The following is a 19,793-nucleotide window of genomic DNA, read 5'->3' as shown; positions in this document are numbered from 1 at the left end:
TGCTAAGGTATAACAATATAAGCTATTTGTCATATCAAAAGGGGTGGTGGCGCAGTTGGCTAGCGCGTAGGTCTCATAGCTTCTGAGTGATCCTGAGGTCGAGAGTTCGAGCCTCTCTCACCCCAATTTCAATTTTAAGGGTTTAATTTTACATTTCTTAGTAAAACATCATCCATTAACAATTCAATAAATTAATATTATAATTTTATTTTTATTTTTTATTTAAATTATTATCATAAGGAGTTGTCAAATCAAAGTTCCTTTTATTAGGGAAGGTGTAAAACAATATTTTTCCTTCATTTAAAGCCTACTTACTAATAAAAGTCTTTTAAATAGGTTAGAAAAATTCTGAACTATAGCAACTTCGACAGCGTAGCCAGTGGCACGAAAAAGTAAGGTGCTAAGTGTCAGATTAATTGTTTACAGAAACAAAAGCAAGAATCTCCAGAGGATTCAAACATTTTAAGAACTGCGTTAAAAACATCCGTTTAGGATGTAATTGTATTTAAGACTTAAATCAACACGATATAATTTTAAAACGTTAACGTATATTCAATAAAAATAGTAATTATAGGTCTCTGTATTATTATTATTATTATTATTATTATTATTATTATTATTATTATTATTTGGCTAAATATTTATAATTTAAGAAACTTTTTGAGTGATGTATAACCTAATCTTTTTAAAAAAAGTAATGATGCATTCAATAAATAAACCTAACTAAATTTTGATATGAAATGAACCATTGGGTAAACACCACTATCAATATGAGTCCATGCCTCAACAAGATTTTACATGAATCAACAATGCAAGTGCTAGAACAATAAGAATTTTTGGCTTTGTAAATAAATTCAAATATAATGTATTTTCAATTTTGTCTAAAAGCAACATTCAAGAAAATAAAGATGGCATTGCACCTAAGCTATAATTCTTCAATCCCTCACCCCGTAAAAGAACAACAAAATTGCAAAAGGCATATAAGTTCCAAAGAAAAAGAAAGATATCTAGTTTCTTCTGCCCTTCATATTTGCCTATATAAAATAAAAATTACTAGTAACCTACATCTACCATTCCACAGTTTCAAATGAATAGCTGCCCTGTGTTGTGAGTCAAGGCCAAGAATGAAGCATCCATAAAAGGAAATGGACTAGAAATAGAAAGGCATATAGGTTCCTGAAAAAGTTATCTCCTACCACTGGTGGCAGCAGTCTTGCCTTTGCTTAAATCAGCAAGTTCCTCAATAAGTTTTCTCTCATCTTTGCTCAGTTTTTTGGGGATTTCAACTTGCACCCTAACCAATTGATCACCCCTCATATTCTTTTTGTTCAGCAGGGGAACACCTTTCTTATTCATAACAAGTGTTGAGCTTGGTTGAGTCCCAGATGGGATTTTTAAATCCACCATGCCATCAACAGTAGGAACCTTAACTGTAGTCCCCAAGATTGCATCAATATAAGATATCTTACATGTGTATAAAATGTTTGTGTCATCACGTTTAAGCACGGGATCTGGGATAACTTCAAGAACAACAAATAGGTCACCAGAAGGGCCCCCACGCCTTCCAGCATTACCTTCATTTCGGACCCTTAACCGGCTGCCAGAATCCACACCTGCAGGAACCTTGATACTTATCCGCTTTGTCTTCCTCACTCGGCCTTCCCCAGAACATGTATTGCAAGGTGTTGAAATTTCTCCAGTCCCACTGCAAGAAGAGCAAGTCATAGACTGCTGAAAGATGCCTAATGGAGTCCTAGTCGATTGAACAACCCGACCTTGACCACCACAAGTGCTACACTTGGATGATTTGGTCCCTGGTTTAGCCCCTGAACCATTGCAAGTTCCACAGTTCTCTAATCGCCGAATCTCAATCTCCTTTTCCACCCCAAAAACAGCTTCTTTGAAGTTCAAAACAAGACTGTAATACTCATCTTCACCCTCAACTGCTCCATTCCAAGAACTTCTGCCGCCCCCCATGCCACCCATGCCCTCAAACAGTGTCTCAAACAGGTCAAAAGGATTGCTGAAATCCTGAAATTACAAAGATGGCCAGTCGAGAAACAGGAATATATGATAACAAAGTCAAATTCCTAATTGTTTTCAGAGATAACTTACCCCCATGCCCATTCCTGAACCTTTAAGACCAGCCTCTCCATATGTGTCATATATGGATCTTTTCTCATCATCTGACAAGACCTGGAAAATAATTTGAATCACAGAAGATCAATTATGAGAAGACATGCACAAGAGTTAGTTGTGTTCAACAAGCTGTAGTTTTACCTCATATGCATTACTAATTTCTTTAAATTTCTTTTCTGCATCAGGTTCTCTGCAGAAGAAAGCAAACATCCATAATAGTTCAAGCAACATTGACCACATGCACGAAGACAACACAAGACTATTCAACTAGTAAAAAATGACTTGAGATGTGATGAGGTTCTTGGCCAAAAAATTTATCCAAAAAGCAATTCAGGAAATATGCAAAAAACATAAACTTTTAAAAGAACAAGTCATGGGCTTTATAATCAAAGAGACCCAAACCACTTTGTTCATATCAACAGTGAAATAAAAGCACTTAAAACTTTAAAAGAAAAAAAGAGTGAGGTACAAGGCAAACAAAGGGTATCATAAAGTCAGTGGAGTTCATTATGAAATAATTAAAAAGAACTCACTTGTTAACATCAGGATGATAACTCCGGGCAAGCTTCCGATAAGCTGAAATGTCCAAAGTAGATAGAAATATGATATTGTCATGTTACAACAGACAATCAACACGCAAAAATTGTACACATTCAAGTAAATCATATGCCAGAACTTGCTAGTAAGAACTTCTTAATCACAACCATCTACCATTATCCTATCGTTGATGCTTCCCATCCCTAAGTTTAAACTTCTGCTAAATCAGTCCTACATTACAAAGAAATAAAAAGAAAAAGATGTATAGTCTGAATGTTATGCTTTGGGTGGAAATTTTCTTAGAGACTCTTATACCAAAGTTACAGTTGACATTCGTTCTATTAGTACAAGAGCCTCATTCCCCCGTGAACACCAAAGAGCAATAAACGGAATAAAAAAGCAACTAACTTTAAAATTTTCGATGATAGGGTTTTGAAAGCTAAGCCCTGTTTTATTATTTGGAAAAACGCACAATACACAGCCAGCCACAAAAATAAGCACTCAAGTCTTAGCATGAAGCATAAATTCCTTTTATATAAATCACAAATAAATCCTACAAATTCGAGTAGTTTAATTTAATCACTCTAGCTCCCAACTTAAGTGTAGATTTCTTTGAGAGTTTTAGCTACCTTTTAGGATGGTTTTCAGTTTGAAAATATTTTAAAACTTAAACCAGATTTTAGTTTTCTGTGGTTTCCAGTTTTACAAACCATGTCTAGCCAAATAGACAATAATAGGAGACACGACCCACAAATAACTGAAGAGTAGCCGATACTTCTCAATCATCTACAAAACCACTTTGAACTCAAACCTCTTATCAGTAACACCATTGCATTACCCTCTAAAGTCAGTATAAGAAATCATTGTCAGCAGACTGCGGAGGAAGGCATTGAGCATCAGTCAAATCATTGTCCAAGGCAATTAATGAATTATAATGATGATTGAGAAATATCATAGGGAAGGGAAGTGATTGGGTATATAATTCTGATGAATGACCAATTAGATGGACGGTGTCTTTATAATTCCAAATGAACTATAAAATCTGGATCCCTACGATTGACAAATTAATAGGCCCTAAAATATATTTCTCCGTACTTTACACGTGTACGCGGAGAAAATGGGGTTGATGGTGGTGGCGACGGCACCAAGTGATATGATGCCAAGGAAGCATATAAGGTGGTAGATATATCATCAGTAGAGATGGAGAGTGCCAGGCAATGAAAGTTGTGGTGGAGGGTAGAAGATTGTAAGGGTACAGTTATATTCCTTGCATTCAAGGCCAAGACAACCTCCTTGTAACTAGGACTAATACTAAAATGATTGATTCTTCACTGCCTACTTTCATTCGTGATGGTGGTATGTAAACTGTTTGCTTCAGTCAATCATTGGCTGACCGCATTTGAAGAACAGAATATGTATAATCTACAGAATGGGATAGACATGAATGGCAGTTAAAACTGAATCCATCAAATGACAGCTCATACATTCCATTTCAGCTAAATAAAGTCCTTCAAGTGACCAGGCCTCTTAGTAATCCATTTGGGCTTTGTCTTATGGGCTGTATAGTTATCAGGGTCACGGTGGCTATCAAATATGCTTTTTAAAACTAAAATGGAATCACAAATCCTTTTATGTTTTAAAATTTGATGTAAACATATTTTGAAAGAGTTATAAACTATTTTGACTCCATTTCAGTCAAACATGTTTTGTTTTGAAATTTGCATATAAAAATTAACACTCGACCACCACAAACGGACCCTTGAGTTTAGATTTCAATTTCAGTACTAATCCTCTATGCTTCACAACACAAGTATTTTAGGCAAACCGTCTTTTAGTATGCAGCAATATTTATATGGAAAGAGATAATCACTCATTAGTCAATGTATAGATCCTATGGGGGTAATTGATTTTCCTTTACATTGCTACAATAAAAATTCGCTCTTCATTAAGTAAATTAAAACAATATATTTGAATATATCAATTAATGATAGTAGAGGCATAAGTATATCAGTCTGAAAAAGGAAAGGACCACAGAAAATATACCACTCTTAATTTCAGATTTACTAGAATTTTTTGAGACCCCAAGGACAGAATAGTAATCCTGCAAATTAGCACACAGTACATAATGAGTCAATATAGTGAATGTTCGTGAGCGTTCCATAATGTAAGGAGACACGCTTTCAAAAGGTAAATTATATACACAAATTTAAGGAAATCATAGTTGCTTAGAAATGCATGAGTACTTAAAACTTACTGCATCTGCTCTAACTATCAACCTTGATCCCCTGCGACCATGCAAATTTTGCAAAGAACCTTTGTCAAAAAGTGCACGCGAGGAATCTCCAGAAAAGAAGCTTGAATGTGGGGCAGCCATGAAGTTTAACTTGCTTGAAACACTGCAAGGAAATTGACTTAATTTAATTACACTCTCCAGCTCAGATAACAATGATGAAAATATCATGTGTACCCATTGGGGAAGTCATTTCCAAAATTTATTCTTTAGTGATGGGCACAATAAAATTTATCAAATAGTAGGACTAACTTGTTCTTGAATGATGCAATCTTCCCCATCCCAGTCGATCCCGCAAAAATCTGAGGACGAATTCCCCATTGCGTAGCTGTTGTACTAGCATAAGGTGAAATGGCCATCTAATATATTTTCAGCAACACAATCTGCCAATAAATACAAAAATTTCACGATGAAACTCTGCTACCAATAAAATAAACAAACAAAATAAATAGACAGATAATAAAATGAAGAAGCAAAAAGCAATTCGTTAATACTTAAGTGAACCTGGTAATGAGTAACGAATTGCAAGCTAGTCCAATTCAATAATCAATAAAGCATAAACGCAAAGAATGAAGAAAAACACACACTGTATTAGATAGCACTTGAAATTTCACGCGCACAAAGGGATAAGAAGGAATTAGTGGCTCAAAAACAGGTTCGTTTGTTGTAAGGAAAAAAAAAAACAAAATGACAATAATACTCCAATCTAGAACGAAGGGATGAACAAAAACACGTATTATGTCACAATTCTGAGACACGACAAGAATGAAAAAGGAGGAGAAACCTGAGACGCTTAACCTTAACCGGTGGTGCTATCGTGAGCTGTGGAAGGTTTTAGCAGAGAGAAGAGGATAGTGTGTTGGAAATGGAACACTCTTATTCGCTCTGTTTTAAAGGATGACACGAAACCTTCCTCAAGTGGTTCACTTTTCATTCACCCTTTATATTTTCTCAACATCGTTGCCTTCTAGAACCCTAATTATATTGGGTAGGGTTCATTTCTTAAATACTAAAAGACATTTTCTTATAAAATTAAATTAATTTTATCTGTTTTTAACTGTAAATTTTAATTTTAAAAATTTAAATACCTTCATAAATTACATTAAAAATATTAAATAAAAACTAAATTTAAAAATTAAAAAAATTAGTTATTATATTTACTAGATTAAAGATATTTTATAAATTAAAATATTATTATATCTAAAATAGTCTATTAATAGAAAAAATTTATAAATTAATTTTTAAATCAATATCTAATTATTAGCTACTAAACTTTAACTACTAATTTCTTATATTTTAAATCATTCTTTAGTAATTAAAACTAAAACTTTATGTTTTATAATATTAATAACTAAAATTTTAGTAATTAATTTAGATATCAATTTATAAATTATTTTTAAATACTTTATTTATAATAAAAATCACATTAGTATTAATATTTTTTTCTCTAAATTAATATATAATTTAGTTAATATTTAAATAATTATTTTTTTCTCTAAATTTAACTATTATTTATTGATTTTCTTGTAATGTTAGTTTTTATGATATAGTAATTAATTAAATAAATTTTTAATGATCATATTTTTTAATTAATATTAAATATATTTATTTTTTACTATAATTATATAACGACATTTAATAGGTTTAATAACGACAAAAAGCCTACTATAATTATATAAATAAACACAAATTTTAAAAGATCATTAACGTAATTGTCTAATACTAAATATTAAGTGTCGAATGTCAATGTTTGACTTGAACATTGAAGTGTCATTTACAGGTATCATTCGAGTATAGATTTCAAGAAAGAAACAAGTGAAAAAATGAAAGTAACAAAAGTTCGTCTAAAAGAAAAGAATTACTTAGAGTAAATACTTAATATTTGTCAATCATAACAAAGAAAGAATAGTCAATATTTCCAATAGATACAATAATTTCATACATTAATTATAACACATTATATTAAGTCAAGATATTAATTAGTAACAGAGTTCAATCATACTTTATTTTATTAACTTGAGTAACTTTGTATCATTTGCTTTAGAACCTACTTAACTTTATCTTTCTTTTTTATTTTTGCATATAATCAGATTGTAAGAAGACGATGTCTTGAATTAGTCTTAACGTAAACTAGTTCTTTCATTTGATGAAAAAAAAGATATTTCTTACCATTTCAAAATATCGATACCGTTTAAGGTTCATTGACTTTAAGTGATAGGATAAATATTAATTTTAAGAACATGTTCCTAGAGCAAGTCTATCCCAATATAATGTGATTAAAAATAAAAAATAAATCTGTATATAATCTATTTTTAATGAACAAACTGGTTCAAAACACATTAAATGTGTTTGGCTTTCAAGCATATCTGGTATTGATAACAAATATCCTAAGTTTAGATTTAATTTTTTTTTTTGAGCTATAGAAATAGGTATGATGATTTCACAAGGAAATTAATCGTTATTATTACAAAATAATCAATAATAATAATAATGTATATGATGTTATTAATAATCACGACATGAAAAAAATATAATCATAGTGATAAATGAGATTACGGTAATTATGGGTAATGTATACTGCAATGATTTATTGAAAAATAATATATTTTTATCTCTATTGTAATACTGATATGGAATAGTGGCATTGTTCCACTTGAATTCATTATTCACTTAAAATTATACAGAATCATTACAATTATGAAAGCACTTAATTCAACAACCGACCTTAGCTCAGTTGGTAGAGCGGAGGACTGTAGTAGGAAAACCCTAGCTGAAATCCTTAGGTCGCTGGTTCGAATCCGGCAGGTCGGATTTTTCTTTTTTTTCATTTAACCTTTATATTAATTAAATTAAAATATTTAGTAGATAAATAAGTTTATTTTATTAATGAGTTTAGTGGTTTTTGTTCTCTTTGTCAGAAATAACTTTTAATATAATTTTAAAGTTTATTATACATTGTGATTTGTTTATAGTTTAACGACGGTCTATTTTTTTTCGTTATTAACTTAGACTTATAACTCTACTTTGTTTTATTATTATTGGTTTTTCAATATACTTTTTTTTCTTCTCTTTTCTTAATTGTTTATACAACGTTCAACTTTACCCATATAATGTTGCTATTCTTACCTATATTATTCATATGTATATAACCTGTAAACCTATTGAATTTTCAAATATTATATATATATATATGACTTTTGGATGGTCTTTCGAAATTATATGTAATTTCATATATCTCTTCATTAAGTATTGTATCAATAAGTATCACACAAATAGTGGAGGTGTTGAAGTGATAAAGCATTGGGTTCTGTCAAGTTTAAAATATCAATAAGGATGAATTGTTTGGACTTCAAATTTATAAATATATGTACATTTTAAAATAGCAGTTTTACATAACAAAAAATCATTTAGAAAAAGATTAGTAACTAAATTAAGCCAAACTACTGAAGATAATAATTTAAATATACTAATATCATAAATTTTTTTCATTAAGATACCTTATTAAGTTTTGTAATAATTAAAACTCGTTCTAATAGGATAACTTTTTATCGGTGGATGTATAAACATTTTTATACCCATAACAAATAAATAGTAAAACTCTTAATTAAATTAGGGACCTCGTCAAAGTTTATATTACCATCCAACAACCATTTTATTTATATTTTATTTAATTAATTTTAAGATTTTGTTAATATGTAGAATTGTAAAATGAAAGTAGGGAAAAACGTGGATTGTTTCATTAAATCAATATTTCATACTTGGGTCTCTTAAATTTGAGTTAAACCACTTCTCAATATTACAATTTTAAAAGTTATCATTTTCTACTCTTAATTTAGATATATTTCACTTATTTACCCGAATTATGGAAAAGTATACCCGAAAGTCATTACAATTATTGCATATCCTTATAATTATTATAACTAAATTCTAATTATCATAATGAAAACTCTTTATGATTGTCTAATAGTATTAAGTGAAGTAGTTAATATTGTAATTTAAGCAACGAATTACCATAATATATATATATATAAATAAATAAAAATTATTATACAATTTTCTTATTCATATTAGTAGACACTATTATATAATATTACTCTAAAACACTTATATGTCTTTACTCACTTAAACATTGAAAAATAATCTGCAGGTGAACTTTGAATTAAAAAGTTAGATACTTATTTATATTCCAGGTAAATTAAATAAAAAAATTAATTATCGAACATTTATAAAAAGAGTGAGAGAGAAAAGAAAAATTATAATTAGAGTTAAAAGGAAAAAAATGATTTTTTTTTATCTAATTAAATATTAGTTAGCCAAAATAAAAGAGTAGCCTTTGACATAAATTGGGCGACAATGATAGTGATTGAACGACAATGATTGGTCTTTATTTTCAAAGTACTACCGACTAGTGGACAGCAAATTGGATTGCTTTATGCTACCCTCACCACCCAGTATCTTACTAATATCTAGGGTTTTCTTTCTTAGGGTTAATATTTTTCTTTTAATTTTCCCCAAATTGCTATTATAACATCACTGTTCATACAAAATCAAGACTTTAATTTCTATCCACAGGGTAGTTTTTTTTTAATGAAATTAACTCAATTTGAATCAGAAAACTTTTTCATTAGCTTCTACTTCAGTTCATACTTGTTGTGTCTTCTATGTCTTGTTTATATATTTCACCTTTACTCAGCTGTTATCTATTTTCTTCATCACTTCCACACAGCTACTCCTTTCTGTATTTTACCAACAAAAAGTAAAAAAAAATCTGACTTTGACCGGTTCAAATAATGTTTAATTTTTGTCTTGCACATGATTCCACTTCTGTTCCTGGTTTCATTTGTTCTCTCTTTTTGGGGTTGACCCCTGTCTGTTAGTACTTAAGCTTTTTCCATCAATGGTTGAAAATTCACGGTTGGTAATTTGACACGTCTCATATCGCATCGTGGTTCTGACAATCTTCTTCTTTTCGCCCCTTTTGTCTTTGTATGATATTTACCATTTTTCTTCACTGATTCCAACTTAGTGGGGTGTTTTGCCTGTTCTACACTAGAGAGATGAAGATTTGTGATGTGGTAGCTGACCATAATGCACGTTGTCACTGGTTGAGTGGTTGATGAGAGTGGAAAAATGGATTTGGCTTCTGTTCTTTTGCTATTGACTAGTGTGTTCTCGTCGGCGTTGGCTGGGCTTGATTCACAAGGTTCAATCTTCTGTTCTCCTCTTCTGCTATTCAAACTTATTAACTGTTAATCGTTGAGCCAGTAGTTTTTATTTTCTTCATTTCCTTGTCTCTGTCATGTTCTGGATTTCAACTTCATAGAAATTTGATGAGATTTATTCATATTTAAACTCACTAGTATTTTTGCTGTGCCTCTAAGATTTAATTTCTTCATAATCCTTTCACACTAATGTCGCGTTTGGGTTGACCAGGTGGCACTTTGATCTATCTACATTTTGCCCTTTTTCTATATAGTTTAGAAAAATCATTTGGGTTTTTTCAATTTATGTAAATGTGCTCCATATGAATGATCGTACTTTCAACCACGGAGTAAACTATTTAGTAGTAGTGCTTGGAAATTAATGAAAATTTGAAAAATGGATCATGTACTTACTGGAAAGAAACTTTATCCGAGGGAAACAGAATTGTGTTGGCAAACTGTATTGCAGTTGAAAATGTTATGGATTTTACATTTATCTGCCTTTCTGGTTTTGTCGAAGTTGCGAGTGGATTTGGACTTTCAGTCTTCAATAGATTTATAATTTTTATGTTCATTTCAGAAGATGTGCTGTATGCGCTGAAGTTATCATTGAATGCTTCTCCCAGCCAGCTTACAAACTGGAACAAAAATCTAGTTGACCCTTGTACTTGGTCCAATGTTGAATGTGACCAGAATAACAACGTTATTCGAGTGTAAGATATTCTTATTACAATATTGGAATTCTCCACTGGCTGTGTTTTCTTTAGAGAGAAATGCTAAGAACACTTTCTCTAGTATAGTTTTCTGAATATACTCTCTCTTGTTGGTTGAAATTTATTAAAAATGACAAAATTTTATGGGTTCCATATCTTATTTAACAATCTCTCTTTTAATTTTGTAGTTTTCAATAAACATAACTAATAAGAGAGTGTATGTTAGAAAGAGTATGTTCCTAACCCTCCTCTTCTTTTGAATATTTAATTTGAAGAAGATTGTGACAACTTCAACTTCATTGGTACTTAAATATTTTATTCATAATGTATAATCATAGTTATTACTTCATTGCAGTTCACTAGAATTTATGGGATTCACAGGATCATTGACACCAATAATAGCATCTCTAAAAAGTCTTGAAACTCTGTAAGTATTTAATATGAAATATCCACAGAACTGCCTTCTGCCCCTGCCCTTTCCCATATTTCAGTTCCTAGCCTCATCGTTCTTGGTTTGTTTCATTTTAGTGTCGAGGCATGAATTCATGAAATCACATGGACACATTAAAATCTTTTACTGTGGAATATACTATCTTTTGTGTATCTGACGAACTGTAGTACACTATTCAATCATTCTAATTGTTAATTTAAGAAAGTGAATATGGAAAAATGCATATAGCATCTGCAGTGTGTATGGAAATATGCATACTTCGGTTATTTTTTCAAGAACCATACGATGCTTTACGACAAATTTTGTGCTTTTAAATCTTACTCACATTCTTCACCTTTTTTCTTACACATTCATCGTGAAGTTCTTTGCAAGGGAATAACATCACTGGTGACATACCAAAAGAATTTGGAAATCTTACAAGCTTGGTCAGATTGGATTTGGAAAACAACAAATTAACTGGTGAAATACCCTATTCCCTTGGTAATCTTAGAAAGCTTCAATTCTTGTAAGTATGGACTCTTAGTATGTATTTTCCTTTTGTAATGTCCGGAAGTGTCTAATTTTGGTCTTCAACTAGGACATTGAGTCAAAACAATCTCAATGGAACTATTCCAGCATCACTTGCCAGTCTCCCGAACTTGCTCACTGTGTATGTTAATTTTCTTTTTAAACTTCTTGTATTTTGATGTTAAGTACATTTTATTATCATTTGATATCTGATGGATTGTTCAAACTTCTCTTTTATAGTATGCTAGATTCAAATGAACTTAGTGGGAAGATTCCAGAGAAGTTATTCAGCATTCCTACATACAAGTATGTATGGTACATTAGAATTAGATACCTTAAAACCAAAATGTGAAATTCTTCAAATACCTTTTTTAACGACAATTTGATATTCCTGACCCAAGGGCTATACCTAAAAGGCTACAAAACACCTGGAAAGTGGATGCATACGTCCTAAAGAACCTATGTCTACAATTTCATTTAACACTGTTACATAATCAAATAGTAGTCTATGATTCCAGTGGTCTTCTCTGGTTCCACTTTTTGATCTTCCTCTGAAAGATTTGTAATCATCACATATTCAATTTCTCCAACTTAATTTAGAGTTCTCATTGACTGCCTTCTTTCCATATACCTGATATATAATATTGAATGGCAGCAGTTTAAGGTGTTAGTTTTTTGTCACTTCAAAGAAATATAATTTTTCATTGCAAAATACCGATCAGTTTCCTAAGGGCCCTTGTTAAGGACCTTTTCTCACTAGGTGAGGTTGGCTACATAGATCGCACAATACAATTGAGTTTGTAACAAACCAAAATTTCAGTGATATTATTCATCATGAGATCCTTTTCCATAATGTCCTCCCATGTCCTTTTTGGTCTCCCTTTATCCCTTTCTCAAGGCCTCAAGGCTAAAAGCCATGAAATCTACTTTCCTTATTTCTAGTGGCTTTCTTTGTACTTGTTCAAACCTAAGCTGATTGTCCATCATTTCCTCCTTCATAAATTTCTCACCAATATCTTGTATGCAATTATTTAGTATGTTGTTCTTTGTCGTGTCGTCACACATCTAAACTTTTCATGTTTATGGTGTCCTTGGATAGAAATAGAACTTTGTATCTAAAATTAATGTGCTGTTGCCCATTGCTTAAATAGACTTATTTATGTTCCACTCTGTTTCACTGTATTGCCCATTGCAGTTTCTCTGGAAATAATTTGAATTGTGGAGTGAGTTATCATCATCTTTGCTCATCTGATAATGCAGATCAAGGTTACTTTTGTTAATCCTTTTTTTGGTCTATAAAGTGTTTTCCTACTCCCACCCCCTCCATTTACTGGCAACAAGCTGAAAACTAGTTTTCCTTCACTTGACAGGTTCGTCACATAAAACAAAAGTGGGCCTCATAGTTGGAATAGTAACGGGTTTAGTTGTTATTATTTTTCTTGGTTGTCTGCTGTTCTTCTGGTACAAAGGGTGCAAGCGTGAAATTTTTGTAGATGTTCCAGGTTTGAGTTCCTTTTTTAGTCTTCACAATGTTTTTGTAGATTGTTTGTATAGAAGCTATTGACCAATCACTACAAGAAAATCATTAAATAGAAATTAATTTTAGAGACCAAAATAATTAGTTATTATTTGACTAAATTAGAAACCATTTTATAAACTATAAAAGTTATTGGTATCTAAAGTAATTTTTATTATTAATAAAAAATTATAAAATAGTTTCTAAATTGTTATCTAACGATTAGTTACCAAGGTTTTAGCTACTTTCTACTTTATATTCTAAATTAGTCTCTATTAGTCTTTTAGAGACTAATTTATAATCTAAAGTATTAGTAGTTAAAACCTTAGTAACTAATATAGATACCAATTTAGAAACCATTTTATAAATTTTTATTAATAATATAAACCAATTTAGATACAAATAATTTTTTAGTCTCTAAAATAATATCTAATTTAGTCGTTAAAATAATATCTAATTTAGTTAATATAATGACCAATTATTTTTTGTCTTTAAATTTGGTTGTTATTTAATGATTTTCTTGAAGTGTGTTTACACTGCCTACGCACTCTCTTCCAAGTAGATAGTGCTATAAAGTCATAAATTTATGAAGGGTATACTCCGTAGCTCGTTATGCACCATTTATTTATTGGAATTACATTTTTCTTTTAAAAAATACTGGTATCCAGCATGTCAGTAGCATCTGTCTGTCTGCAGTAATAGTTTTTCCATTTTAGAGCATTTTGTGTCTTAATGTAATATTATTTTTATTGATTAGGCTTAGTTCTTCAAATTTTAGTGTTGCAAATATGTTTTGGTTGTGGTTTTCCTTCATTTTGGTATACTGACAACTTATGGCTCATTGGATCTAATAACCACAAATTAGGATATCCTGCCATTCTTTATGAGATGCTGGAGAATGTACTGGTTGAACTATCTTGTAATGTTTTAATTGTGACAACTAGTTGAAATACTGTGTAACATTCATTTTATAAAAAGAAGTATTATGAAAAGGAAGAGAAGTAGACCAAGGCAAGGTTAATGTATACTTGAGCTGAAGAAAAAAAAAATTTAAAACAAAGAAACAGTCGAGCTTCATAGTTTAGTATCTCTTGCTAACTAGCTACTTTTAATATATATTTTTCTCATGTATTTTCAGGTGAGGTTGATCGGCGAATTACATTTGGTCAAATAAAAAGATTTTCCTGGAAAGAACTACAGATAGCTACAGACAACTTCAGCGAGAAAAATATTTTAGGACAGGGAGGCTTTGGAAAGGTTTATAAAGGCATTCTAGCCGATGGTACAAAAGTTGCTGTTAAAAGGTTAACTGATTATGAGAGTCCTGCGGGTGATGCCGCTTTCCAGCGTGAAGTCGAGTTGATAAGTGTAGCTGTGCATAGGAACCTGTTACGGCTCATTGGTTTTTGTACTACTCCAACTGAACGTCTCTTAGTTTATCCCTTCATGCAAAACTTAAGTGTTGCCTATCGTCTACGAGGTATTTAGTAACATTTCATGTTTGCATTCCCGGTCTGCTAAATATTAAGTTTGACCTGGCTATAAAAGAGATTATAATTAGTAATTACTTTTCTTCGTAACCCGGATTGGAGAGTCATGACTCATTCAAACCATTTTAACATATGATTGGTTGGATTAGGTAATCAAAAGTTTAATCTAACACATTCAGGACACTTTTGACATTTTCAAAATTCTTATAAAGCTCCAGGGTTCTTTTGGAGTAATAAGTAGTTATTGTTTTCTCACCTGACTTTGGGAATAATAGAATGAGAATGTGAGAGATGAATATGAGAATACATGTACTTTATATGAGGTGATATTTGCACCTACTTATAAAGAATGAAATGTTCTAATCTTTAGTCGATGTGGGATCTCCAACACACACCCCTCTCTCACGTTGAAAGTGACAGCTTGTGTGTAGGACAACATATTATGAGTGGTCCGATAACGGTCCGATAGCGGGTGACACTTTAAATGGTTTTGATACCATGTTAAGAATGAAGAAAATGTATTTAGGATTGATATCCCTTGTGAAATACACACATATGGGTGTTTATTTATAGATGAGAATAATAACATAATCAATAACATAATAACAGAATAATATAAACTATAAGCTTTCATATTCAACAGTCTTTAAGTTTGCTTTCATATTTTGGCATTTTAAGTGAGAATTTATCTACTTTAACATTGGTGCAGAACTCAGACCTGGGGACCCCGTTTTGGATTGGCCTACTAGAAAACGAGTAGCTCTAGGAACAGCCCGTGGCCTAGAATATCTTCACGAGCAGTGTAATCCTAGGATTATTCATAGGGATGTGAAGGCAGCTAATATATTACTAGATGGAGATTTCGAAGCAGTTGTTGGTGACTTTGGTTTGGCAAAATTAGTTGATATTCGAAATACTACTGTGACAACTCAAGTTCGTGGGACAATGGGTCATATAGCTCCAGAATACTTGTCCACTGGAAAATCTTCAGAAAGGACTGATATTTTTGGTTATGGGATTATGCTTTTGGAACTTGTTACAGGTCAACGTGCAATTGACTTTTCACGTTTGGAAGAGGAGGATGACGTGTTATTGCTTGACCATGTGAGACAACCTCATTTTAGTATCATGTTTTTTTCTTACTAGTGTCAACATGCATGGAAGTTGTGCATGCCTCTTGGTGCTTTGATGATGCCATTTTTTACTGATACAAAGTGGTTGGTGAACATATGAAAAAGTTGATTTAGCAAAATTGTGTTTGAGCGCTTTTATTGGTGAAGTGATTTTTTATTCAACACAAAAATGGCCTAAAACTGTTTCAACTCAATCAATTTGGACGCATCTATTTTTTACCTAGAGATTAAACTTGTGAATACATGTACCTGAAATCATGTTAGTTGGTAGATTCATTGTGAAGTCCAAGTCTGATAAGCTAATTATAATTGGACTTTCTGCATGCTTATCAAGCTGGAAACAAGTAGAACTATGTGCTTGTGTCTTCTTACATAAGCTCTGAATTATTCTGTTATGCCTGATGGTTACTATTTTTACCATATTTTGTTTGGTATAGGTTAAGAAACTGCAACGGGAGAAAAGACTAGATGTTATTGTGGACTGCAACCTGATGAAAAATTACATAATAGGAGAGGTTGAAATGATTGTACAAATTGCATTACTCTGCACACAAGGATCGCCGGAGGATCGTCCGGCGATGTCAGAAGTTGTAAGAATGTTAGAGGGAGAAGGGCTAGCTGAAAGATGGGAAGAATGGCAGCATGTGCAGGTTGCTACGAGGCAAGATTACGAGAGACTACAGAGAAGAATGAACTGGGGAGAAGATTCAATTAATAACCAAGATGCCATTGAGTTGTCAGGTGGAAGATGAGAAATTTAGACCATTTTTACATTTCATGTTGTAGCACACTATCACCCTTCATAAGAAGCTAATTCGATTAAAAACAGACATAGGTGTTATTGTTTTCCAACTGTAAAAAATAGGTAATAAACTTCATGTTCCCAAAATTATGACTTTTTTTTTATTTACACGAGTTTTTAAACTTTTTTTCCTTAGGAATTTACTGGAAACAGAGTTTTTTATTATGCTATGTAGCTAGTGATGAAAAGGGAATCGAATGCCAATTCATTTCTGATTCTCAGTCATAGGAATTTGATCTGTTTTATGTTTGTATGCGTTTATTATATAGCAGGTGGTTTTTGCCAGGATTAGTCAAGTGGTTGTCTAGAAAGTGTTGAGTTGTTCATATGTATATATTGTTGGAGATCCCACATCGACTAGAGATTAGAGTCTTTCATAATATATAAGTGGGTGTAAACCTCAACCCTATGAGCCGATTTTATGGGGTTGAGTTATGCTTAAAGTCCACTTCGTAATATATCATTTCTTAATGATAAAAACAAATTATATCCAAAGACACACTCTAAGTACGACTTTGTGGATGTCAAATTTGAGTGAGGTCTAATATAAGAGCATGTTACTACTATGCAAAAACAAACCAGGTTTAACAAGGTTGGTAGATGAGTAATTATTCTTCAGACGTGTCTGAGATTCGTTACTCAGTTCCATTAAAAGCTAGCTAGCTAAAGACAAGTAGTTTGCAGTGGTCATTTGTGACACTTTGTTGCGTGGTAGTTAAAGCAACGGCTTTTGCCCATTCTCGGATCTTTGCTTTCATCCTCTCTGCAGCCAAATTAACGAATTCCTCGCACTCTGCCACAAGATACAAAGGAGGTTGCTGTGGGCAAAGGGGATTCCACTTTTCTAAAGAGATCGCACATTCTTCGTAATCCATGCCTGCCATTGCCATAGCTTCGATAGACATGTTTTTTTAATGATGTCTGGTGAGAGTTGTGATTTGTGATTTGAGGTAGCAGCTAGCCACAAACAAGAGCAATTTATATAGCAGAGGAAACAGAGGTTGTTGTTGTTGTGCTTTGATTTGCGTTCGGGTAACTGAAAACTGACGAATTCACGAGTGTTGCATGGGTAAATTTCATTTGTACATGTGATTTTATTTGTCTCTAAATTGTAGGGATTGGCTTAACTTGGATGAGCAAGTACGTCATTGAACTGATGAAGCTCACATCTATTCATCAATGCCTGAAATGGAAGGGCATGCAATTGCAAGAAACATGCCAAAACCGTGGCCATTAATGACCCCACTCTCTATTCACTACCCCACTTTGCACTAAATCCAAGTTTAAAATGTGATCAATTTGGAAATAAATGCCAAGGGATAGCAAACACACGAATGGCATGGTCCCTTACGAGATTTGGGTGTTTTAATCATGGCAATTTCTTCCTGCACCCAATCAATTGTGATTGGCACCCGACGAACATTCTAAAACTTAATTGTACCCTTGTCATGTTTATTTTGAAAAAGCTTGTAGGGTGTGCTGATGCAGATGACGCCCTCAAATCTTCGCGCAACAATGGTTCCTGGCTTCGTCTTTGTTCAAGGGGTCCTTCCACTCAACACTACACTGCTGGAGAAATGTCAACGTGCGAGAGATGGTGTTGGGTGCGAGAATGACATAAACGAACTTGAATGTGTGATTGGGTGCAAAAATCACTAAACCCTAATTTCATTTTCATTAAGGATAATTCGGTACTTTTACAAATGGAATTGGGTGCAGGTCCAATTTGATTGGGTGTAGGGAGAATCAGCCTTTAATCATATATTGTCAATTTCTTCCTGCACCATATCACTTTTAACCCTTCCAGATAAAAAAATTCGTAACACAAAATTGAAAAATGCATTCTGGATAAGAATTTCCAGAATTCAAAAGTATGGTTTGAAAATTTAAATTTGGAATATTTCCAAAAAAAAAAGTTCCGAACACCCTATTTTTATTTAAGATTATTTTCATTATTTTTATGGGTATTTTTGTCATTTCCAGTAACAGATCCGTGCGTGTTAGAATTGATACGGTGCACGTGGAATTTGACTCATATGTTAAGTATGTAGAGTGCAAATTGCTGTTGAATTTAGCTGTTTTCTTGTGATTAAAATTTTGAATGATCTCTTTAATTACTGAAAATAGTGTAAGTAATTAAATTTTTTGCCATTAGACTTAGTTCAATCTGTTGTGTTTGACAAAAATAATTAAGAAGTTACTTGAAATTTGAAAAAATAGTTTTAGTTAAATTTTTTTAATTGAAAGTTCTTAATGGAAGTGATTAATGCAAATTAACCGTTTAAGAAACAAAATATTTTATTGAACATTAAAAATAGTGAAGTAATAAAAATAATTTGTGTGTATTTAAAACAATTTGATTAAAATAAATAAGTTATAAATTTAAATATTACTTTTAGTATTTAGAAAATAGTTACGCTTAGCCAACTAAAAGTAAACCAATTCACGGATGTTGCATGCCTCAACGTCCCTTCTTTGTATATTCTTCCTACACCCACACCCAATATTTTTAACCTGCACCCAACATAATTTTTTATTTCCAAAAAAGCCTTTTATTTTGGAATTGAAAATTCAAAAATATCTGAAGTTCAAAATTTAAAATTTCATTTTGGATAAAAAAATTCGTAATACATAAAATTTATTGAAAAAAAAAATCAGAAACATTCCCAAAAAAAATTCATAATTATAACCCTATTTATTTAAGAGCATTTTCGTTTTTCATACTAAAATTGAGTGCTATGCAGGAAGTAATTTTCCACTTCTTTTAGACTCTCCTTGCCAGTTTTTATTTTATTAGTAAAAATATTATATTAAATGGGAGTACTTAGTATTCAACCTTTTTATAAAATAAAACTATACAAATGTAAATTTTTAGAAAAGTTAAATTCAAAATCAACCTATCTAAATAGTACCCTTTAGGTTTATGAACTTAATCCGTGGAGATCCAACAAAAACTTCTACTCATCATCAAACATTTCACTCATGCAGAATTATGTTCCACTTTAATGCTTCTA

At 31.9% G+C, this 19,793-nt stretch overlaps 2 protein-coding genes and 2 non-coding genes across 10 annotated transcripts; 3 read left to right on the top strand and 1 right to left on the bottom strand.

Annotated features, from left to right (window-relative positions):
- Positions 1–40: 40 nt before the first annotated feature.
- On the top strand, positions 41–125 carry TRNAM-CAU (transfer RNA methionine (anticodon CAU)). Its single transcript is given in 2 exon segments — positions 41–78; positions 90–125. It is a non-coding gene; the product is annotated as a tRNA-Met (tRNA).
- A 694-nt stretch (positions 126–819) lies between these two features.
- On the bottom strand, positions 820–5,974 carry LOC137815171 (chaperone protein dnaJ A6, chloroplastic-like). Of its 2 annotated transcripts, none has more exons than XM_068618239.1 (8): positions 5,751–5,974; positions 5,219–5,349; positions 4,931–5,072; positions 4,720–4,777; positions 2,673–2,715; positions 2,281–2,329; positions 2,116–2,196; positions 820–2,031 (listed from the first exon to the last, which is right to left on the bottom strand). In XM_068618239.1, exons 2-8 carry the CDS (start codon positions 5,323–5,325, stop codon positions 1,186–1,188), a joined length of 1,326 nt encoding a protein of 441 aa, XP_068474340.1. In that variant the 5' UTR covers positions 5,326–5,349; positions 5,751–5,974; the 3' UTR covers positions 820–1,185. The 2 variants fall into 2 exon arrangements, with proteins under 2 accessions (XP_068474340.1, XP_068474341.1); XM_068618240.1 differs by having other exon boundaries at positions 5,765–5,943.
- A 1,711-nt stretch (positions 5,975–7,685) lies between these two features.
- TRNAY-GUA (transfer RNA tyrosine (anticodon GUA)) lies at positions 7,686–7,777 on the top strand. Its single transcript is given in 2 exon segments — positions 7,686–7,722; positions 7,742–7,777. It is a non-coding gene; the product is annotated as a tRNA-Tyr (tRNA).
- A 1,678-nt stretch (positions 7,778–9,455) lies between these two features.
- On the top strand, positions 9,456–16,866 carry LOC137815169 (probable LRR receptor-like serine/threonine-protein kinase At5g10290). 6 transcript variants are annotated; one of them, XM_068618233.1, is made up of 12 exons: positions 9,456–9,880; positions 10,020–10,169; positions 10,748–10,880; positions 11,236–11,307; positions 11,693–11,836; positions 11,909–11,980; positions 12,079–12,144; positions 13,034–13,104; positions 13,209–13,340; positions 14,493–14,834; positions 15,554–15,948; positions 16,415–16,866. In XM_068618233.1, exons 2-12 carry the CDS (start codon positions 10,097–10,099, stop codon positions 16,727–16,729), a joined length of 1,815 nt encoding a protein of 604 aa, XP_068474334.1. In that variant the 5' UTR covers positions 9,456–9,880; positions 10,020–10,096; the 3' UTR covers positions 16,730–16,866. The 6 variants fall into 6 exon arrangements, with proteins under 6 accessions (XP_068474334.1, XP_068474333.1, XP_068474335.1 ...); XM_068618236.1 differs by adding an exon at positions 11,069–11,111 and having other exon boundaries at positions 9,616–10,169; XM_068618235.1 differs by having other exon boundaries at positions 9,619–9,880; positions 10,751–10,880.
- Positions 16,867–19,793: the final 2,927 nt, after the last annotated feature.

This window comes from Phaseolus vulgaris, chromosome 1 (genome assembly GCF_000499845.2).
Source record: "Phaseolus vulgaris cultivar G19833 chromosome 1, P. vulgaris v2.0, whole genome shotgun sequence".
Classification (NCBI taxonomy): Eukaryota; Viridiplantae; Streptophyta; class Magnoliopsida; order Fabales; family Fabaceae; genus Phaseolus; species Phaseolus vulgaris.
The sequence above is the reverse complement of the archived record's forward strand: the minus strand, read 5'-3'. Positions and strand labels throughout refer to the sequence as shown.

Coding starts and splice junctions, on each gene's coding strand:
- LOC137815169 (XM_068618233.1), top strand. CDS start 10,097: ATGGATTTGGCTTCTGTTCTTTTGCTATTGACTAGTGTGTTCTCGTCG. Junction 11,308..11,692: donor CTAAAAAGTCTTGAAACTCT/GTAAGTATTTAA, acceptor TTCATCGTGAAG/TTCTTTGCAAGGGAATAACA. Junction 13,341..14,492: donor AATTTTTGTAGATGTTCCAG/GTTTGAGTTCCT, acceptor ATGTATTTTCAG/GTGAGGTTGATCGGCGAATT.
- LOC137815171 (XM_068618239.1), bottom strand. CDS start 5,325: ATGGCCATTTCACCTTATGCTAGTACAACAGCTACGCAATGGGGAATT. Junction 2,716..4,719: donor TAAATCTGAAATTAAGAGTG/GTATATTTTCTG, acceptor TGGACATTTCAG/CTTATCGGAAGCTTGCCCGG. Junction 2,197..2,280: donor AAATTAGTAATGCATATGAG/GTAAAACTACAG, acceptor ATTATTTTCCAG/GTCTTGTCAGATGATGAGAA.